This window comes from Pygocentrus nattereri, chromosome 4 (assembly GCF_015220715.1).
Source record: "Pygocentrus nattereri isolate fPygNat1 chromosome 4, fPygNat1.pri, whole genome shotgun sequence".
In the NCBI taxonomy this organism is placed as follows: Eukaryota; Metazoa; Chordata; class Actinopteri; order Characiformes; family Serrasalmidae; genus Pygocentrus; species Pygocentrus nattereri.
Window position 1 is genome coordinate 5,671,193 of NC_051214.1, and position 17,387 is coordinate 5,688,579.

At 39.8% G+C, this 17,387-nt stretch overlaps 2 protein-coding genes across 2 annotated transcripts in view; one reads left to right on the forward strand and one right to left on the reverse strand.

Moving 5' to 3' along the window:
- The first annotated feature begins 730 nt into the window (after nucleotides 1-730).
- Nucleotides 731-8,511, forward strand: LOC108441127 (tripartite motif-containing protein 16-like). Its single transcript, XM_037538231.1, has 6 exons — nucleotides 731-1,315; nucleotides 1,622-1,717; nucleotides 1,925-2,158; nucleotides 4,470-4,686; nucleotides 5,579-5,635; nucleotides 7,810-8,511. The coding sequence occupies exons 1-6, from the start codon at nucleotides 731-733 to the stop codon at nucleotides 8,343-8,345; spliced, it is 1,725 nt and encodes a 574-aa protein (XP_037394128.1). The 3' UTR covers nucleotides 8,346-8,511.
- A 1,779-nt stretch (nucleotides 8,512-10,290) lies between these two features.
- The window catches only part of LOC108441114 (N-lysine methyltransferase SMYD2-B), a 34,479-nt gene continuing 27,382 nt past the window's right edge, over nucleotides 10,291-17,387 (reverse strand). The window contains exons 8-12 of the mRNA XM_017720455.2: nucleotides 15,742-15,852; nucleotides 14,220-14,340; nucleotides 13,468-13,642; nucleotides 12,138-12,246; nucleotides 10,291-11,064 (exon numbers count right to left, since the gene is read on the reverse strand). Coding sequence (XP_017575944.2) covers nucleotides 10,981-11,064; nucleotides 12,138-12,246; nucleotides 13,468-13,642; nucleotides 14,220-14,340; nucleotides 15,742-15,852 — 600 coding nt within the window. The 3' untranslated portion in view covers nucleotides 10,291-10,980. The remainder of the gene's footprint in view (nucleotides 11,065-12,137; nucleotides 12,247-13,467; nucleotides 13,643-14,219; nucleotides 14,341-15,741; nucleotides 15,853-17,387) is intronic.

Below are 17,387 nucleotides of genomic sequence, written 5' to 3' on the forward strand. Positions count from 1 at the left end.
AATCTTTGTCTTTTAAGGATCCAAACCTCATAAACCAAACTGACTAAATTAAATCTGTAGAAACATCTCAGATGCAGTTTTCTGTACTTTTATAATCCAGATATATTTTTCCCTGCATGGATTGTGTCTCTGATAAAGTATGGAGACTGAAAAATAACCAAACCTCGTCCACTTAGTAGCTGGACCCTCCTTAGACCAGTTTACATTATTGTGACCCCAATAAAGTCATTATCAGTTCAAACAACAGTTAAAGGAACAGATTCAAATTCATGTTAAATGTGTGAAGAGAAGAAGTTCAGTATTAGAAAACAGCACAAAAGGTCCAAACACACTGGATTCAATTCATTTAGACCCACAAACATTCAGAACTCCTTCAGTAATTTGTCAGTGTATAAAATGTGCCAGTTTAGCTTTTCCCTCTCTACACATTTAAACTGGAGCAACACCGACTTTAATTCTAATAGAATCAACATGAAACTTCATGTGTGAACTTTCTGCTCTGCTGTATCGACTATTTTGGTAGAAGAAACACTAATAATCATTTCACTAATAAGTTCTGAGTTAGAATATCTGTAAACACTGAGCTTTTAATAAAAAATAATCATTCAGATTATTCTGACCAATCAAATCCTTCCACATGTAGCCCCTCCCACTCTGCTGCTCCCTCATTTCAGAGAAAACGAAACTGATCTCAGAGAGCTGCTCTGCCTCAGACTGTGAGAGGAGGAAGATGGCCAGTGTTTCAGTAGATCAGGACCAGTTCAGCTGTCCAGTCTGTCTGGATCTGCTGAAGGATCCAGTGACGACGTCCTGTGGACACAGTTACTGTATGGTGTGTATTAATGGCTGCTGGGATCAGGAGGATCAGAGGGGGGTCTACAGCTGCCCCCAGTGCAGAGAGACCTTCACTCCAAGGCCTGTTCTACGCAGAAACAACATGCTGGCTGAAGTGGTGGAGAAACTGAAGAAGACAGAACTCCAAGCTGGTTCTCCTGCTCTCTGTTACGCTGGACCTGGAGATGTGGAGTGTGATTCCTGCACTGGGAGAAAACGCAAAGCCATCAAGTCCTGTTTGGTGTGTCTGGCTTCTTACTGTGAAGCTCATCTTAAACCTCACTATCAGTCTCCTGCCTTTAAGAAGCACAAGCTGGTCGAAGCCTCTAAACAGCTACAAGAGAAGATCTGCTCTAAGCATGATGAAGTGATGAAGATCTACTGTCGTACTGACCAGCAGGTGGTCTGTTATTTGTGTACGATGGATAAACACAGAGGCCACGATACAGTAGCAGCTTCAGCAGAAAGAAAAGAGAAACAGGTGAGAAGTTTGAATTTCTGATCTAGAATCTGATTCTTTACTGAATCACACACTTTATACAGACGGTCAGTTTATGGGACAGTGATACTGAAAATGTGTGTGATTTTGGTAGGAAAGTGTTAAATAAACCTACCGTTACTTACTGTTAGTGACAAACCAGTCAAACAGGTCAGCAAACCTCTGACCAGCCAACGCCCGTCTTCCAGCATATTTACAGCTTTATTGAGCTCACATGTAGAACTAGAGTGAACTTTAACTCTTCAGCTGCTGTTCATATGAACCACAATACAAATTCTTTCTCCTCAGAATGAGCTGAAGGAGGAGCAGAGGAGATCTCAGCAGAGACTTCAGGAGAAAGAGAAGAAGCTGCAGGAGGTGAAACAGGCTGTGAAGACTCTTAAGGTGAGTAGTGAACAGAGATCTGCTGGAGCAGCTGATTCACAGCTCAGTCAGACTCTCCTCCAGTCAGACAGTGAGGAGTCCAGTGTTGGACACTTAGAGATCCTACACAGCCACAATGTGGACAGTGAGTCGTCTAGAGTCCCAGTGAGAGAGTGAATGATAGCTGGTGTGTAAATGGAGCTCCATCTTGTGTGTGTGTTGTAACAGAGCTCTGCACAGGCAGCAGTGGAGGACAGTGAGAGGATCTTTACTGAGCTGATCCGCTCCATTGAGAAAAAGCGCTCTGAGGTAACAGAGCTGATCAGAGCTCAGGAGGAGGCTGAACTGAGTGGAGCTGAAGAACTCCTGGAGCAACTGGAGCAGGAGATTGCTGATCTAAAGAGGAGAGACACTGAGCTGGAGCAGCTTTCACACACAGAGGATCACATCCAGTTCCTCCAGGTAACCAGCACTGAGTCTCAGCAAGGTTCTGAAATGTCTCTTCACATAAAACATTCATCAGAATATCTCTATGACTCTAAAGAGGTGTGTGTTGATGGATAATGGAAGTTATAGCTACAAAAATATATTCTTAATTACAGTTCAAATACAGTCAAAAATGTCTCTGCCCTGCATGGTGATTGACAGGGTTGAGGAAACAGCAACATAACACAAAAATACAACCTCATGACAGCATCATTATGCATGATCAAGTGGATTGGCAATCAGGATCGACGGAATCTATCAGCAGTGTATGATACTATACTAAATCAGCTTAAGCCTAGGTGATGTCCTTTTTTATTTTTGGCCTTGAAAGTCTAAGCATCGGCTGCCAGAAGATCACAAGTTCAATCCCCAGTGATGCCATAGCCATCTGTAGCTGAAAGTCCAAGAAGGTTTGTTGGATAGGATGGTTCTCGCTCTGCTTCATCACGTAGTGCAATGCTTACCAACACTGGTGTTGGTAAGCTGACATAACAGAATTGTCAAGTCAAGTCAAAGTTTATTTATATAGCTTTACAGTTTTACAGCAAAATCCAGGTCCGAGCCCCCATGAGTGTCGCCAATGGCGACACTGGCAAGAAACCCCTCCCCCCAGAGTAAGAGGAAGAAACCTTGAGAAGAACCAAGACTCAGAAGGGGCACCCGTCCTCCTCTGGTCGATGCTTAATTAGATAGTTTAATTCATGCAGCAGAAGCAGCAGGAGTGTCAGTTTCTGAGGTTTGCACAGCGTTGGTGGTCAAAACGGTCAAGAAGGCTGGCAAGCAGTGGGCACTCGATCAAGGCAGAACTTGATCAAGTCAATTGTCAGTTAGTGTCCTCTTCCAAGCATGTTGAGCTGTTTAGTAGCAGTTTGAAGAGATGTGGAGGTGCTTCATGTGTCTCTACGGAAGCACACGATACCCTTCAGCCTCCCACATTGGCAGCATTATGTACCAATGGGTGGAAAATGGTCATATTAACTAGTTCTCCCCAATTTTTGTCCCAGGCAAAATGGCAGTGCAAATGAAAGTTCACAGTGCTGGGGTTTAAATTGATAAATCTTTCATAGCCTCATTGCCACTGCAGCATATTTGTACTGCAGACATTAGAGTGATCACACGCACATGCAGTAATGTACCAATGATCAGTTTACAGTTAAAGACCTTTACTGATGAATAATTGCCGTATTTGGCCTTCTTCACAACCTAGCAAGCCAAACATTGTGGAGAGAATGCATCATTCTGATTTTGTAGTATATAATGATGCAGCTCATGAGATGATGTTGTCCTCCCAGTCCCCTTTCAGTATAACTACAGCTATATGTGCACTTTCATTCTTTGTTGCAAAAGAAAAAAATGAATGAACTGAAATAATATAACCATTATTGTAAGACCTTTCTCTTTCCGACTGCTTTTTGCTGGGAACACTTGCATTCAAGCCAGTTTTTGCATGTGCTTAATTCCACAGTCTTTTGTGATTTATAAATTGCACATCAAAGTTGAAGGCACATATTCATTTTTATGGCTGGCCGACATGACAAATATTTATCATTATCATGATAAATGATGCCACAATATGTTACAGTAAGCCTCTCTGAACATGTCATAGATAACATCAGTGCTTAAAAATCTTCCCCAACTGCACATTTGATTACAAAAGAGCTTTGATTCGTCCTGTTTAGTTCGATTTCATGCAGTGCAGTAGGTGAAATCTTAAATACAGATATATTTTTAAAATGTTTTTGTTTCTGTTCCAACTTTCCAGATGTCACAGGATGTATCGTGAAAACTTCTTGATATTTCTTGATATTACACTACTGACATATCGCCCACTTCTAATTCAGTTGCACGTTTGTTTATATGAATAATTTGATGCAGATGTTTCTTGAGAACATTTAGCATGAAATTCATGGCTTCCGGCTCAAATGAAGAATATATTTACGAGAAAAAGCTGACCGATTTAATGGCAGATAGCATGGAATGCTAAGCAGTGATAGGAGGGCTAAGAAAATGAGGGTGGGGCTCAAGTATGCATTGATAAGAAACAGGTGAATATACATTACCTAAGAAGCAGAGACGATTCACAGGATCCCTAAAACACAGGGCCTGTATGTAAGTGCATACCCTTCATACCCAGCTGCTACGCCTCTGACCGCAAATTTTGGGGACCACAATGAAAATAAGTTTTGATTCTCAATGATTTTAATGTGTGTAATTGTTTTTATCATGAAATATTCAAAAGAATCACTTTTTCCTTGCATTTCTTTTCTTTCTCTCTCTCTCTCTGTAGAAATTCCAGTCTCTCTGTGTCTCTTCTGGATCTGAGGACTCACCCAGCATCACTGTCCACCAACATCTCTCATTTGATGGAGTGAGGAAATCTCTCTCTGATCTGAAAAGGCGACTAGAGAAATTCCTCAATGAAGAAATCAGCCAAATCTCTCCATACAGTGAAAGAACTGGTTCTAGTGTGAAACCTTTGGACAGAAGTTCTGTCTGGAGTAAAGGTGAGCTGTGAAACTTCACAAACTCTGTAGAAATCAGGAGAATGGGCTTTCTTAGATTCAGATTCAGTCTCTTGGCAGATAAGACAGTAACTCTTCTCTAGAGTGTCCCAGCACTCTATTCATGTTTACTTCAACGAGGAGAGTCCCAGTACCATTTGACGAAATTCAGCCCCATATCATGATGCTACCACCTTCATACTTCACTGCGTTTGGCAGATTCTTGGAATCACATGCACAACCCAACAATTTTATAACATTGGCGAAGAGTTTTGTTTTGGTTTCACATAAATAGAGAAGACTGATCTTTTGTCAACTGTTCTTAACAAGAATTTTCTTTCCTTAAACCCACTTATGCAGTTTTCACAAAGAGTCTAACATTCACCAATGTTTACTTATTTGTTCTTAGGTAAGAACAGAATCTACACACATTAGAGCACAAAGTTGCGAACGGTTCTGCAGATTAAGAGCACATCATTAATCTGACATGGACTTTTTCTTAGGACACTTCTCAAGAACGAATTTAAGAAGAAACTTAGGAAGACATTGGTAATTAAGGCCTGTTGTTCCAAATGATTTCTGATGGTCTAAATGCTCATGTGCATACTTTAGATATGTGTTGCACTTGGCCAGGTTGTGGTTCCATGAACTTTCCACTCACACATTTTCAGACCAGTTATGCTTAGAGGCATATTTAAAGTTGTTGCTAAGGGGCAGAAACTTTTTCTATGCCTCTTTGTTGTTAACGCATTCCTTGTTGTTAAATAATGTGGTTTATACATGTCTACAATACAGTGACCTGAACACTTTTTCCTGGCTCTTTCTTCTTTTAAACCTATATTTGTTCATGTTCATGTGCAATGGGTTTCATTTTTAGATTTTTCTTTCTCTACAGTTGGAGTTCAGATGATTTCAGCCTCAAAGCCAAGAACCAGAGAAGAATTTCTACAGTGTATGTTATTTATACTCAAGCATGTGCCTTTCTTGCCTTAATATTGCAAATTAGACAGTGGCTGTGTTTCACATGTACAACCCCAATTCCAATGAAGTTGGGACGTTGTGTAAAACATGAATAAAAACAGAATACGATGATTTGCAAATCCTTTTCAACCTACATTCAATTGAATACACTACAAAGACAAGATATTTAATGTTCAAACGGATAAACTTTATTGTTTTTTGCAAATATTCACTCATTTTGAATTTGATGCCTGCAACATGTTCCAAAGAAGTTGGGACATGGGTGTGTTTACCACTGTGTTACATCACCTTTTCTTTTAACAACACTCAGTAAGCGTTTGGGAACTGAGGACACTAATTATTGAAGCTTTGTAGGTGGAATTCTCTCCCAATCTTGCTTGATGTACAACTTCAGTTGTTCAACAGTCCGGGGTCTCCACTGTCGTATTTTGCGCTTCATAATGTGCCACACATCTTCAATGGAAGACAGGTCTGGACTGCAGGCAGGCCAGTCTAGTACCCGCACTCTATTACTATGAAGCCACGCTGTTGTAACACGTGCAGAATGTGGCTTGGCATTGTCTTGCTAAAATAAGCAGGATGTCCCTGAAAAAGACGCTGCTTGGATGGCAGCAGATGTTGCTCCAAACCCTGTATGTACCTTTCAACAATTTGAAATGTGGACTCGTCAGACCACAGGACACTTTTCCACTCTGCGTCAGTCCATCTCAGATGAGCTCGGGCCCAGAGAAGCCGGCGGTGTTTCTGGGTGGTGTTGATATGTGGCTTTTACTTTGCATGGCAGAGTTTTAACCTGCACTTGTAGATGGAGCGACGAACTGAGTTCACTGACAGTGGTTTTCTGAAGTGTTCCTGAGCCCATGTGGGAATATCCGTTACAGAATGATGTCGGTTTTTAATGCAGTGCCGACTGAGGGATCGAAGGTCACGGGCATTCAATGATGGTTTTCTGCTTTGCTGCTTACTTGCAGAGATTTCTCCAGATTCTCTGAATCTTTTGATGATATTATGGACTGTAGATGATGAAATCCCTAAATTCCTTGCAGTTGCACGTTGAGAAACGTTGTTCTTAAACTGTTGGACTACTTGTTCACAAAGTGGTGAACCTCACCCCGTCCTTGCTTGTGAACGACTGAGCCTTTCAGGGATGCTCGCTTTATACCCAATCATGACACTCAACTGTTTCCAATTAACCTGTTCACCTGTGGAATGTTCCAAACAGGTGTTTTTTGAGCATTCCTCAGTGTTTTGTTGCCCCTGTTCCAACTTCTTTGGAACGTGTTGCAGGCATCAAATTCAAAATGAGTGAATATTTGCAAAAAACAAAGTTTATCAGTTTGAACATTAAATATCTCGTCTTTGTAGTGTATTCAGTTGAATATCGGTTGAAAAGGATTTGCAAATCATTGTATTCTGTTCTTATTTATGTTTTACACAACGTCCCAACTTCACTGGAATTGGGGTAGTACTTATAAAGAAGGTGGTGAGAGGAAGACGTCGTGTTCTGACACAAATAAGTTGGACGTCCGTCCCACCGACGTCTTTTAAAGATCACAGCATAAACTTTGTCTCTTCTGCAGACCAGTTTCTGCTCCACCACGTGGAATGTTATAAACTTTCATTATGACGCGAACGTAGTTAGAACGTAGTTACACGGTCCGATTGGGAATGTAATGGGATCCAGACATTTACGTTTCTATTATTCTTCTATTTAACAGATTATTTAGAGGTTTACCCCCGTTGTTCAGTCAGGTAGAACTCCGAATGGCCTCAATCGGACTAGACTATTCCGATTGAGGTGTTTACATTGATGCACTCTATTCCGATTGAGCTATTATTCTGACTATTAACGGATATTTAGGCTGCAAGTAAACATGACTAATGTGTAAAATACAAAAGCTACAAATGCAGATAGAAGGAAATAGTTGCTAGACTTTAAAAGTATATTATTTTTTGCTTACTTTATTAATACAAATATGACAATTATAAAATGATATAAATATAGACAATTCATTATATAAAAATATTATATTACACATAATAATTGTTATATTTATTTATAATATAAATATAATATATTTATATTTTTGTTCTAAAAAAGTACATTCTATGAAAAAACCTAAATATTTCTTTCCTTTTTATTAGATTACTGTCATCTGACTCTGGATCCCAACACAGCGGCTTATTATCTCAGTCTGTCTGAGAAGAACAGAGTGGTTACAGAGTCTGGGAGATTCCATCACTACCCTGATCATCCGGAGAGATTTGACTTCTGTTTTCAGGTGTTGAGTAAGGAGAGTGTGAGTGGACGCTGTTACTGGGAGGTGGATTGGGGCAGTAACGGATATATGGCCATAGCGGTCTCATATAAAGGGATCCGCAGGAAAGGAGAGACAAATGATAGTGAGTTTGGACTCAACAGTCAGTCCTGGAGCCTGAAGTGCGACTTTCCTTGCACGAAGCCTCTCAATTTTTTGCACAACAACATTCAGACTGAGATCTCAGCCTCACCGTCCTCCAGAATAGGAGTGTATGTGGATCACAGTGCAGGAACTCTGTCCTTCTACAGGATCTCTCGCACAATGACCCTCCTACACACAGTCCACACCACATTCACTCAGCCGCTCTATGCTGGTTTTATGCTCTATGGAGGATCTGTTCGGTTGCTAAATCCAAGATAATCTGTTGCATCTGCTGTATATTAGTGTAACCTTGCAGATGGATGTTAAACAATGGTGCTTATTGTTTTATTATTACTTTATTAAGTTGTTATTTACACGATACTGTGCAAAGGTTATTTATTTCATTTCCAGTCAAAATAGCCATTCAGTACACGTTTTTTATTTCTCAGCATAAATAGAAAAAAATAAATAGATGTAATAAACTTTTCAGTATTTAGTGTGTGCACTCTTTACCTTTATAACAGCGTCCATTCTTTTCTGGAGACTCAGTTTTTCAGGAGAAATCTGCAGGGATGTTTTTCCATACCCAAAGTTCAGTCTTAGAAGTTGGTTGTATTTTCTGCTTTTTGCATTCCAAGTAGTTGGAATCTCAGATGTCCGTTGTTAGTGTTCTAGTGCAAACATTCTTCTTTTTTGTCTATCATCTTTTCTTCACATTCTTTCATACCCATGCCGTCGTCCTTTCAGAGTGGGAGGATGGACAGAAACTCCCGTGGTTTTCTCCTTTTGGTGGTCTAATAGGTCTTGCAGGTGGTTGTTAGGAGTCTCTTTTTCTCGGTATCATTTAGGCCTTGTTCACACAGCAGGTAAAAGTGGCCCAAATCTGATGCTTTTCTTCACATGTGGCACAGATGTGTGTCAGTGTGAACAATAAACAATAAACACACTGAATCTGACATTTTCAATTCCGATTTGAGACGCTTTCATAAGTGGTACTGAAGTCCGATACGTATCCGATCTACAGCAATGCAACCCAGTCTGAACAGTCAGATCAGAATTCATGCGACGTTGACGTCAGTCCAAGTCGACATTCGTCATCATTTCATGATGCTGAGACTTCATGAACATTTAGGCTGATGATAAGAATTATCGCAGCGTGATTGAAGAGATTTTGAAAGAAATGGCCAAGGAGACCGGAGGAGAGCGAGAATTTGAGGACACGAATCATGGTCTCCTCTTTTTACAGTGAGCTCGAACACATTCTGGGTGATGAGGCCAGCTGGCAGTCAGTGAAGCTTCATGATGGCTCCTGTGCTGATGAAGATGAAGCTGAACCTCTGGGAGCGACTGGCCTTTGTTGGAAGTCATGATTGTTGACCTCTGGATAAGTCATGTGAAGCAATGTGAAGGAAGTTTAGGAGCTGATCTGTTCCGACTGATGTCACATACAGATCCCATTTAAAAGCTAATGTGAACAGCCGAACAAGAAATCGGGCCACTTTTACCTGATGTGTAAACGTAGCCTTAGTCATTTTTTGAAGTCCAATTTTTGGAAACTGTTTTTTTTCCACTTACCTTCATGTGTAAGCGAAACTGATATTGTCACTGATATGATCAACAAAACCTCATATTTTCATATTCTTGACTAGCAATGGAAGTTTGGGCAACATGATTTTTTTCCCAAGTGATTTTGGACCGTTTGTATTGGTCCATTCATGGTGAAATGTGAACACAATGCAAAGGGACCCACTAACTAATGTCTGAAAAAAAAGAAAAACAACAACAATGGAGATATAAGATATTTTGGCAGGAAGGCAGGGATGTTTTCTTGTGACTTTCTTCTTCTTAAAGAAACCTTTACCCATTTTAGACAAACATAAAACACTTGGAAGTGCCCCCTTGTGGCAAATGGTGATGTTCTGAAAGGGGAAGATAATATTTTATTACAGATATTACAGTTAGAGAGTACATATTATATACATTATATATATAAATACTACATTTTTGTCAGGATTTTCTCTATTCTTTTTGTTTTCCTAAAAGAATAACCTTATCAATGTATAATTGACCATAACTGTGGACCTTCATGACCACTTGGACTCACTCAGGCACTAAATGGATGGTCGTGAGGCTGAGTGGCTATAGCTGGTTGTGTCCTGGACCATAGCTAGACAGTGAAATGACATTCTTACTATACATGATCAATAAAGCGCATAACCGCGGGTTTTGAGCAAGTGTGTTTATTGTTATGAATTTACAGTTTAATGTCCATGTTCCATATTTTATGATATCCATCAGATTTGAGACAGTTATCAGGTCTAAATTCTGGCTGATTCAGTAACAGACGTATGAATGTGTGTTCCTGGGTTTAGTTCTTGTGCTTGTGTTTAACGTTTGCTTATGGACTCACTGAGTAACCCAGCAGCTCAATGAAAAAGATGAGTGCAAATTTCAATTTAATAACAAAACATGTAAATAAATAAAAACACGTCTTTAAAAAAAATGCTTATAGCAGATATGCAAAAGACAAATTGCAACACATACGTCCTTTCCACTTATCTATAATCATGTGAAGGTTCTGAAGGTGTGAGCAAGGAAACAAGCTCGTAATGACCACAGAGGAAGTGACATTGGCTGTTAATATACTGAATTAATGTTGTTTAGCAGTGTGTCGATGTTACCTACCACTTACACAACACAATTACACATTTGGCTCCACTGTACAAATGTAGGATGCTTTAATGAACTGGACTGGAGAACAAATGACCAGTTCAGTATGAAAGTGTTTATAAGCTGTTAATACCAGCCTCAGCTCTCAAAGCCACCCAGCTAAATACACTGTTATACTGAAGAGTCTGCGGAAGACGTGTGTGTGTGTGAGAGTGTGTGTGTGTGTGTGTGTGTGTGTGTGTGATTATTTTTGCCGAGTTATCTCTTTCTGCAGTTCCTTTACGTAACTGTGGTCCTTCCCATGAACAATCTCCATAATGTCCAGAGCCTGAAACACACACACACACACACACACACACACACACACACACACACACACACACACACACACACACACACACACACACACACACAATTCAAACTAACAGAATTTTCCAAACTATTCCAAACTATAACATACAAATCACTGCGGTATCACTTTCTTTAAATGCTACGTCTGTAAGAATGAGTAAACCCACTCAGAGCAGGTTGGTAAGGCATTATAAACATGGCTATGAATGTTTACGAAAATATGAAATCCCTTATTAAGGATAAAATAAATTGTCTCACTTTACTTAGAGCTCACCAATGCAACTTAAGCTCTTATAACTGGGTCATTATAATGTCTGCCTATCATAGCAAGCACACACAGTCATGGGGCAGTCATGGGCTGGAGGTGAGGGAACCAGCCCTGTGACCGGAAGGTCGCCGGTTCAATCCCCTGAGTTGACAGTATGTGACTAAAGTGTCCTTGAGCAAGACACCTAGCCCCCAACTGCTCCTCAGGCACTGCGGATAGGGCTAGTGCCCCCTAGTGTGTGTGCTCACTAGTGTGTATGTGGCTTTTCACTGCATGGACAGGTTCAAATGCAGAGGTGAAATTTCCCTTCTGTGGGACTAATAAGGGTCACTTAATATGAAATACAGTCATTTTACTTTTGAAGCCTGCAAAGACAAGTTACAGTATATTAAAAATGACTATAAGCTATGATTCCATTCCAGACGTGTATAATTCATAAATCACAGCATGGCTCAGTGTGTGGTTATGAGTGGGCTGGTTTGTTAGTTGTAATGCACTATGCAGGCTGGGACTGAGTTTCTTTGGCACTAACAATGTAAAATGTTAACGCTACTTATAATGCATTATGTTAATAGTCCGTGATGTATAATAAACATGAATATGACATGTAATGCACTTGTATAAAGATTTGTAGCGATGTTTATGAGGCATTATGAATGCATTATAATGTGTTATGAATGTGTTCATAGATGCTTTGTGGGTGGCATTCAAAATTTGCTGATGCAGTGTTATTGGACAGTACAGGCATGTACACTGTGAATGACCTCATGTTGGCCTGTTACCTTTTTGAGGGCAGTAGAGGCTGCAGACGAACGGCCCAGAGCCACGTGGAGCCTCCCGAGCTTCAGGTACATGGAGGCGACATTCAGGGAGTAGGCTGGATACAGCTGACTGCAGAGAGGACAGATATATATCATATGTATGTATCATAGTATGCCCTACGATGGACTGGTGACCTGTCTAGGGTGTATCCTGCCTTCTGCCCAATGACCGCTGGGATAGGCTCCAGCACCTCCCATGAGCCAGAAGGAGAAGCAGCTTAGATGTGTGTGTGTGTGTGTGTGTGTGTGAGTGTGTATTAGTATGTTGATTAGAAGAAGACAGCTAGAGGAACCCAGGTTTGGTTCCTGATATGAGGTTTTGTTTGGACACTGATGAACAGTTAATGCTCTTAATCAGGTTTTACAATGTTTCATTATGCAATTTAATTCTGGATTCACATTTTTATTGTAACTCATTCTGTAATGTAATTTTATCAGGACGTCAGTCTAGATATTAATTTTATTCTAAAGTTGTTTGGGATAGAAATTTAAGTGCAACTTCAGCTTAATATAAATTCTCATAAGTTCTTCAGCTCATTCCACATACTTATTAAATTATATTATTCTCAATATTAATCACAATACAACTTTATTCTAGATGAATCTTGCTAGGACTTCTGTCTATATATTAATATTTTACATCTGCATATTTATTTTCACCTGCTTAAATATACACACACACACACACACACACACACAATTTTATTTTAGCTTTATCCAGGATGTTGATTTTATTAGAACTTCAGTTTTATTCTTAAGTTATTCTGTGTAATAATTTTATTGTAAATGTATTTTTAATACAAACTATTATTGTATCTTAATTCAAATATTAATCACATTAGAACTTTATTCTGTATATAACTTCATTCTCTACATTAATTTATTAGAGCATGTTCTGAATAATGTTAGTCTACATATGAATTTTATTCAAATGTTGTTCTGGATGGCCATTCTTCTTATTGCAGGTTCATTTTTAATATTAATGTTATTATTATTTGTTATTTTATTTAAATTTTATCTTTGGTTGGTAAATTCATCAGTATTTTATTTTTTATGTTAACTGAATTTTAACTTTGTTCTAGATATTAATTTAATTTCAACATAATTTGGATAATAGAACTTTATAGCTTTTGCCATCATTGAGAAAGTTACGGCTCATTCAGCTTCTTTTTTACAACTATATAAACATATATATGCAACCTGCAGCACATTTGGCTTCATATTGTCTGAAAGAGTGAGTCCACCCTTTGAACCACAGTGTTTCTGTGTGTATCTGATGCTGCATCCTAACCTGAATGGCTTGATGACCTTCTCGCCGTAGCTCAAGGCGCTGTCGTAGTCCTCCATGAACAGACACACCCCCATGGCCTGGTACATCATGTGCAGCATGTACACATTAGACTCATCAAACACTGCACCCATTTTATCCATGCTCAGCTCGCACATCTCCAGCAGCTCAGCAGGGGGCGCTCAGGAGTCAAGGAAACATTTGCACATCCTCAACATCAGCAACCACTCTTTCAACCAGCTTTCAGTCCATCTGCTTATTTAAAACATGCATATATTTGATAGAATGTTTATTACAAGCATCTTAAGAAGCTGCCTTTTATATCAACACTGCAGTTTTGTTTTTCCTCACCTCCTATTAATGACTTTTAAAGTTAAATGTGACTAGTGTTTTTATCCCAATAACCACTCTGGGGCCCCGTTTCCAAGTTTTGGGTCACAGGCCGATGTGTGGGGAGTCAACACTTTGAAGAAAATGAGTTACATATAAAACCTGTCCATAAAACAGTCCCAACAGTAACAGCTGTACATCATTCTGAAGTCGGTGGTAAGCTCTGGATCCAAGTTGTTCCCAGTCTGTTCTGTGTAGATTTGTTCCTCCAGATGTTACAGGATCCTCTTCATAAGGTCAAGAATATAAAATGAGATGAAATGCACACTGTTAGGTTTAGACTTTTAGAAATTCTGTGCTCACTGGAAGTTTGGACTAAGTTTCTTCAGGTTTTTTACAGAAGACTGTGGCTGTAAAAAGGATATTTTTCTCGTGTTTGGCTCTGCGGAAGTCATCGATGATAATCCGAGCATAGCGAACCATTTCCCTGATCTCCTCTGGACGGGGGCCATCACTCAGCTTTCTCAGCTTCATCTTAGCCTTGTCCTATACAACACACACACACACACACACACACACACACACACACACATGGGTGAGTGCTGAACTGATTCACTGTAAGATATTAAATACATAAAAGTGCACATGCAGAGTCAATGTATACACATATAATAACAAATGAGTACAGTTGTATAATACTATGCAAAAAATGGGCCAAGCCTAAAATTCTAATGCTTTTACTGGCAGTCTCGGCCTGGTCACTGTCCACTGTTTGAAGCTGCTATTGCTGAGTGGAACAAAATGGACTCTTCTTTCTGTAAAAGGTTCTCTACAAGTCCCCACAAGACAAGTCAAAGAGAAAAGCTCTCAAATACTAAGTCCCTATGTAGAACCCATGTTCTGTGTAGAACCATCTACGGCGCTTCTGCGATGAAAAAAAAACTTTTATCATTAAAAAGGATATTTGAGTGTTCATGGTTCTATGTAGAACCAATAAGAACCCTTGAAGAGCCATGTCTTTTACAATTGTCCAGCACATTCTCGATCAATCTGAAGAACCACTGCACGATGCAAAAGACGCTTTATTCATGGAAAGGGGTCTCTGAGTCTTCACGGTTCTGTATAGAGCCATGTTATGTAGTGAAAATCATGAAGAACCATCACTTTCAACAGTGAAGTTACTAAATAATGTATTGTAGTTAGTGAGTAATTCATAGTAAATACTAAGTCATTTGTAGTAGTTACTGTGTATTTCGCAGCCGTTACAGAATAACTGATGGAGTTTCATGAATAATTTATCGCTTTTGGTGATTCATAGGTTTTAAAATTAAGAACCAAGTTTAAGGTTCGGAGATTAAAATGACTATCAATTGACTTTGTGTACCGAGTTATGAGTTTAAAATCTAAGCCTAGCTCATATCTACTGGCTATTGTGTCGGAAACACCTACCATATAAGTGCCCGTAGTAGGTTTGCAGTAACACATCATAGCCCATCTGTTGATGCACCATTCATAGCTCCCCTACATCTCTTTAACCAGTGGAAAAAGACCACCATAGGCCCACCAATGATCAAATGTTATTTGAGTGGTGGATCACTCTCAGCACAGCTGACACTGCAGGGGTAGTTTGTGCACTGCTGAGAGGAGTATATCAGACACAGCAGTGTTGCTGAGGCTTTTACACACCTTAACAGCACTGCTGGGTCGAAAATTGTCCACCAGCCGAAAATATCCCCCCAACGGAATGGTCCTGTGGTCACAGACTGACCACCGATGAAAGGGTAGATGACGACTAATATAAATTGTGCATAGAAAAAGATGAGATACAGTCTCTAACTCTACACCTACAAGCTGTACCGACAAAATAGTCTAATAAACTGGCCTTTACATCAAGCTCTTGAAACGGGCCTAGGATTAGTAGTTCTGCCCCACCCCACCCACACGCACCTTGGATTTGGTTTTGCACTCCCTGCAGTCACAGCTGAAGTAGTAGGAGTCTCTGAGCCTCTCGATCCTGTCTTCTGTTGGGTAGAGCAGGTCTATATAGCTGGTGTATATCTACACAAAATATGAACACAAATCCAGGTTAAATCAAGCGCTAAAAACTAGGTATTAAACATTTTGGGCGTCATTGAGTTGACAGCTGTGTACGTTACCGGTAACCAGTAATTAGAAATCGTCAACAAGGAACTAAATATATTTTTTCATTATTTTTCTTTTTCCAGAATAAAAACCTTAGAATAAAATGCGGCTCACTGGTTCACACTGATCGTTTTATTCTGCCCAAATTTATGAACGCATGCCGAAGTATGGAGCCCCATCCATTCATAAAAAAACAAAACAAAATGGGTGGCCACAGTTTACTGAGGTGTGGTAAGGCACGCCATAATTTAGTAAGGCATGGGAACAAGATAATTACGTTGTGGTCATGGCTTTGTAAGGCAAGAGAACAAGACTAAAAGTCATGGCCACAACTTGGTAAGGAATCAGAACGGGATTCTAATGCTTGGCCATGACTTAGCATGGGAATGAGATAATTAAGTTGTGACCACAACTTGGTAATGTATGAGAACAAGATCATTAAGTCATGGCCATTGTCGTCATGACATAGGAAGATCATTAAGTCATGGCCGTTGTCGTCAGGACATAGGAAGGCATGAAAACGAGTTCATTAAGTTGTGACCACAACTTAGGAAGGCATGAGAACAAGTTCATGAAGTTGTGAGCATGACTAATAAGGCATGGAAACAAGATCATTAAGTTGGGCCACAAGGCATGAGAGCAAAATTATTAAGTTGTGGCCATGACGTAGTAAGGCATGAAAATGAGATCATTAAGTTGTGGGCATGACTAATGAGGCACGGGAACAAGACCATTAAGTTGTGGGCACAACTTAGTAAGGCACGAGAGTAAGATTATTAAATTGTGGTCATGACTTAGTGAGGCATGCAAATGAGATCATTAAGTTATGGCCATGACTAATAAGGCACGGAAACAAGACCATTATGTTGTGGGCACAACTTAGTAAGGCATGAAAATATGATCATTAAGTTGTGATCATGACATGCTTAGTAAATCATGGAAACAAGATAATAAGTTGTGACCATGACTTAGCAAAGCTTGGGAGCGAGATAATTAAGTTGAGGCCACCGCTTAGTAAGGCACAGGGAGAAGATGAATAAGTCGTGACTACAACATAGTAAAGCAAGGTAATGTGATAAAATCCCAGGCTTATTACAAACTAAGGCTTATTATTCAGAAACTACAGGGACTTCAGTGGCAACTAACTGAGCTACTCTTAGATTATAGAAGTGTGTGATAAAACTTTGGGCCTGCCGGTGGGCCCTGGCCATTAAAGGGGCTAAGTCTTAAACCTTAATCATGTCTTAAAAGGTTCCCAAGACTTAATTACCTCACTCCCATGCCTTAGTAAGTTGTGGCCACACATTATTTTTATTAAGAAAGGATGTCATTTATGGGACTCCATGCAGTAGTGATGGATTTCAACAGTTCTCCTTAATTTGCCTTAATGGGCCGCAATAATAAAGGCCAGACGGCCCTCCTGCCTAAACCTGCATGCTCCTAGGTTTCGG

Bases quoted from the DNA above. Each gene is read 5' to 3' on its own strand.
- LOC108441127 (XM_037538231.1), top strand. From the start codon at position 731: ATGGCCAGTGTTTCAGTAGATCAGGACCAGTTCAGCTGTCCAGTCTGT. The intron at 2,159-4,469 runs GTAACCAGCACT...CTCTCTCTGTAG, and splicing joins ATCACATCCAGTTCCTCCAG to AAATTCCAGTCTCTCTGTGT. The intron at 4,687-5,578 runs GTGAGCTGTGAA...CTTTCTCTACAG, and splicing joins AAGTTCTGTCTGGAGTAAAG to TTGGAGTTCAGATGATTTCA.